Source organism: Kryptolebias marmoratus, linkage group LG7 (assembly GCF_001649575.2).
Source record: "Kryptolebias marmoratus isolate JLee-2015 linkage group LG7, ASM164957v2, whole genome shotgun sequence".
NCBI lineage: Eukaryota > Metazoa > Chordata > Actinopteri > Cyprinodontiformes > Rivulidae > Kryptolebias > Kryptolebias marmoratus.
In genome coordinates this window covers 20916399-20920746 of record NC_051436.1, presented here as the reverse complement: position 1 = coordinate 20920746, position 4348 = coordinate 20916399, and the positions used below count along the sequence as shown (strand labels likewise).

General features: G+C 38.2%; 1 protein-coding gene across 1 annotated transcript in view; it reads right to left on the bottom strand.

The window, feature by feature from the left end:
- Positions 1-3243, bottom strand: part of si:ch211-63p21.8 (kelch-like protein 33) — an 8915-nt gene extending 5672 nt beyond the window's left edge. The window contains exon 1 of the mRNA XM_017432013.3: positions 2263-3243. Coding sequence (XP_017287502.1) covers positions 2263-3058 — 796 coding nt within the window. The 5' untranslated portion in view covers positions 3059-3243. The remainder of the gene's footprint in view (positions 1-2262) is intronic.
- Between the last annotated feature and the right edge of the window lie 1105 nt (positions 3244-4348).

The window sequence follows — 4348 nt, the reverse complement described above, 5'->3', positions numbered from 1 at the left end:
TACATCACATCTCAGCTTTAAAAGCTCAACTCCACACTCTCTATTTCTGAATTGAGAAAGCTCCTCGGATGAGAAGCAAAACGTCTTCAGCTACAGAATAGAAGTCCAGTTGTTTTTGTTTTTTTAACTTTTTTTGAATTTACCATGGCCTGGATGACTGAGAATCTACACCAGCATATCATGACTGGACACCTGTTCTAAGCATGCTATTCATCTGTGGGCCACAACGGTGATAGGTAGCAGCAAATACCCTTCACAACCTTCTTCTTCATCTGAGCTTGTCACATTGGTAAAAGGTACTGAGTGGAAATAAATCTATAGAATAAGGTTTCACACTCACCACTCCCCAGCATTGATTTAGGTCTGTAACAGGTCTGTTTCTTTTAATGATATTTTATTTTATGTTATCCTAGCTGGTTAATGCTTTGTGAGAGTAGGCCCACTGAGCTTAGTATTATTTCTGATTGTGTTGCTTTAAAATAAGAGATTTGAAAATGGTTGCAGTATTGTTTAGTGATGTTTAATTTGATTATTCATTTCATAAGTTCAGGGTTCTAGAAGTTCAATCTTGTGCCATGGTTGATTATTTCTTTTTAGAAAATAGGAGTGATTGGTATAAGTGAGTATCTGAGTATATCATTTGGTGTGTTTAATAGTACAATGTGGTAATATTCGAAAAGCATTAATGTGTGGTTACTCAAAGATAACTAAAAAACATGACGCATACCTTTAAAACATCAAGAAGACGTGTAAAAAAGAAAAAGAAGTTTTAGGTGAGATTTATTAATTTAAAGGAACTTCAGATGGGTATAGGTGGTAGTGATGGGAACGGCAGCTCCTTTGAGTGAACTGAATCACTAGAATCAGTTCATTAAAATGATTCGTTCAAAAGATTTGTTCACCAAATCCTTCAGTTCACACAGTTTTTTAGTTAGTTTAGTTTATTTCTTTTTTGCCATACACCATAAAAGGTGCCCAGCCCCCATGGGCTTATAAGACATGCGAACATATTTCAAAGATGCAAAGACAGACCAACATTAACATCCTTCAAACAGAAACGGATCACTCCTGGGTGGCATTATGTTTTTTCAGCGCATGCACGAATCAGCAGTTTGTTCAATAGTACGGATCATAGACAAAGAGAAAATAAAATACAAAATTAAATATGTTCATCTTACTTGTGAAAAGTTATCCCCTGAGCCCTGACGTCAACAGTCCGTGAATTTGAACAGAAATAAACTGCACAGTGCTGAGGCATCTTCTGCTCTTTTGGTTTAACCAAATAGGATGGACGTCCACTCCAAGAGAGCGGCCGTATTTTCTGCACCCCAACAGCCCATGCGGGGTCTACTCTTTATGATGTCAATCACATCTCGGCGGCAGTAAGTTTTGAATTAAATGGCAAAATTTTAGCAGTGGAGACAGAGCAAGCTGCGTCTATCACAAATGTAAATGTAAAGTATTGAAATAATTATTGTTTCACTCTACTGTACATGTGTGAATACTATCAAACTTTGCTCCGTATTCAGTGAGTCAGAACAAAACACATTTGAACAGCCAAATATCTCCTGCAATGACTTTGGAAAGCAAAAATACCTATACTGTACTTTTAAAATCGTACTGGCACCTTCTTAAAATACCAAAACAGCGACCGGTCCCGCCATGTTGTTGGATGTCGCAGTTATGACGCAGAGGCGCGAGTCGATGACGTAACCTGTTCTGTCCCAATTCTCCAATTCTTGCATGATTGTAACTTGCGCACACAAACCCTTCTGTGCACTTCCACTGAGTACACACATCAGAGGGGTTCAGAGTGTAGTGCGAGTATTGGGACCGGGCCTAAATCACGCTCCGCCCACACAGCGCATGCTGCCATGTCGTTTAGATTTACATCATGAATGAGTCACATATTGCGGAAGTTCCACTCCCGCTGAACTCAACTGAACTAAGTAACGAACGAATCAGTAAATGAAGTGATTTGGTTCAGTTCGTTCACTCAAAAGATTTGTTCATTTGAACGACTCGTTCATGTACGACACAACACTAATAGGTGGGCATCATTGTCATCAATGGATAATCTAACCGTCAATTTCTCCTCGTCTGTAGAGCACTACTCTGACACCACTTCCTGTTCATTTCAAAATAAAATTCTTTTATACACTTACCTGTTTGCACCTGAGCACACCCAGTGACACTTTAAGCTATTTATTATGGCAAATACACCTAAAGATTAAATCATAAAATAAGATCATGACAACTAACCATGGAATTGATTGCCATTCACATCCAAAGTTACATCAAATCCAACTTTGTCTGCCCATAGTTGTTCAATGACCTGAAGAGTAAACATCAGCTGTTCATCTGCAGAGACTGTTTGCGGCTCCTGTTTTTTGACAGCTTTGTTGCAAAGATCTACCAGTCGTGGGACCTCCAGTACTTGAGCTGCTGTCTTGATTTGAGTAATAGTGTCTTTGTTTAAAGATGGCACCTCTCCACTGTAAGCAAACTCAATAACTGCCTGAAGTCCAACGTGGTCAACTTCAATCCCCATACTTATTGACCACCTGACCTCTTCCTCCTGGGTATTGTTTAATTGTTTATTGCTTTTTTCTTTCAATCTGCCCAGAATGAAGGCACTGACAGCAGCCAGGATAACTGAGTGCACATGGAAGCTGCTTCCATCGTCAGTAGTCAAAGTCAGGTCAGTAAGAAGAGATAATTCCTGGAAATCTTTCATAGCCACAAAATTGTGTTTTGGAAAAGTTTTGCTGCAACAAGTGTGGACATTATAACCTTCATCTCCAAGTGTCCAATCACTCATATGCCCCCTGATTACTTCGTGACTAGTAGCACACATTCTGATCTCTGATCCCTCACTGTTAGTGCCTTCATTTATCAGACCCATCCTGGAGTCATTGTAAGCAACAATCTTTCTTAGCTCACGGTTGTCTTGTTCTATTCCTTCTCCACCTTCTTCAATCGCTTTTTTCTTCCTCTCTTTCTCTTTCCTCCATCGCTCTTCCCATTCCATTGGAAGGTAGTGTTGGGTGAACTCCATGTCACTGTTGAATTTCTCCTTGCGTTAAAGGGACATTTTTTTCTGTGGTATTTACAGTTACTTCCAAAAGGTCTTGCTGTGATTTAACTTAATGCTTTCTCATCCTGGTTTTTTCAGTCTTTCCAAAGTTGCCTTCTACTCTATCTGTCCCTAGACCCAAGTTAGCTACGTAAACAAGTAGCTATTGATAGTTCCTGGGTCAGAGAGATTCAGTTTCAAGAGACTCTTGGCATGAACGACAGTGTGGTGTAACAGGGAAAACATAGACTTCAGGCAAGCATTTTCATTTGATGAAAGTTTGACTTTCATGTAAACAAGGTTTTAAACTCTAAACAAGATTTAAGTAATCTGAGGTCATCTTGCTTAAATTGCACTGATAATACTATTTTTTTCTTGAGTTTTTAGAAAGAGATTGTTGATGACAAAATACTTTTCTGTCATGGTTTTCAACTCTAAATGCAAACCAAAAAATATCAGAGGCTTTCTGAATGGGAACATTTTTCTTGCCACTCTGGCTGGTACCATGACATGAGTTTCAATTTAATGAGCTGTAATAAGAGATTGTGTGTCATCACTAAAATGTCATCATCAGTGCACACAATGTAATAAAAGCAGTCTGAGTTTAAATATTTAAAGCAAACAAATGAAAAAAAAAAACGTGTTTGAAAGCAAATTCATGTCTGATGTCAGTGCAACTCAGCAACTCAATATTATTCAAAAATCCCCAACCTGTTAGGATTTGTGTGTGTGTGTGTGTGTGTGTGTGTGTGTGTGTATGGGGGGGGGCATGTGTTTATATATCAGAGTTAAAAGATTCACTATTATTAGAATTTAAACATATGAAACAGTAATAAAAACTGTTTTTATTTTATTCTTTTTCATTACGTTTTTCAACCATGTTTTTCAACATGCATGTTCTTTGTCATCCACCAGGGGGTGATGTAGTACTCTCAGCACCCCCACATCCCACGGCCTTGCCTAAATGATCAATGAATCATAACTTACCGAGTTTTTTCTTGACTAGTACCACATGTTTTTCTGTACAAATTGTCTTTCTTACTGTGATGTTTATAACGAACTAAAGTTCTTGTTGTGATTAACTTAATCTCTCCAAATACTGACAGATGCAATTTAAATTCTTACAAGTTTCAGAGAATATTTTAACAACACAACAATAATGTCAAAACAAACATTTGTAATGTCTTTTATTTGGTATTGTGGTGTATGGGTTCTTCTTCAGGATGCTGGAGTGATGACAGTTCAGAAATAAGACTCTGCTGGCACAGCCTT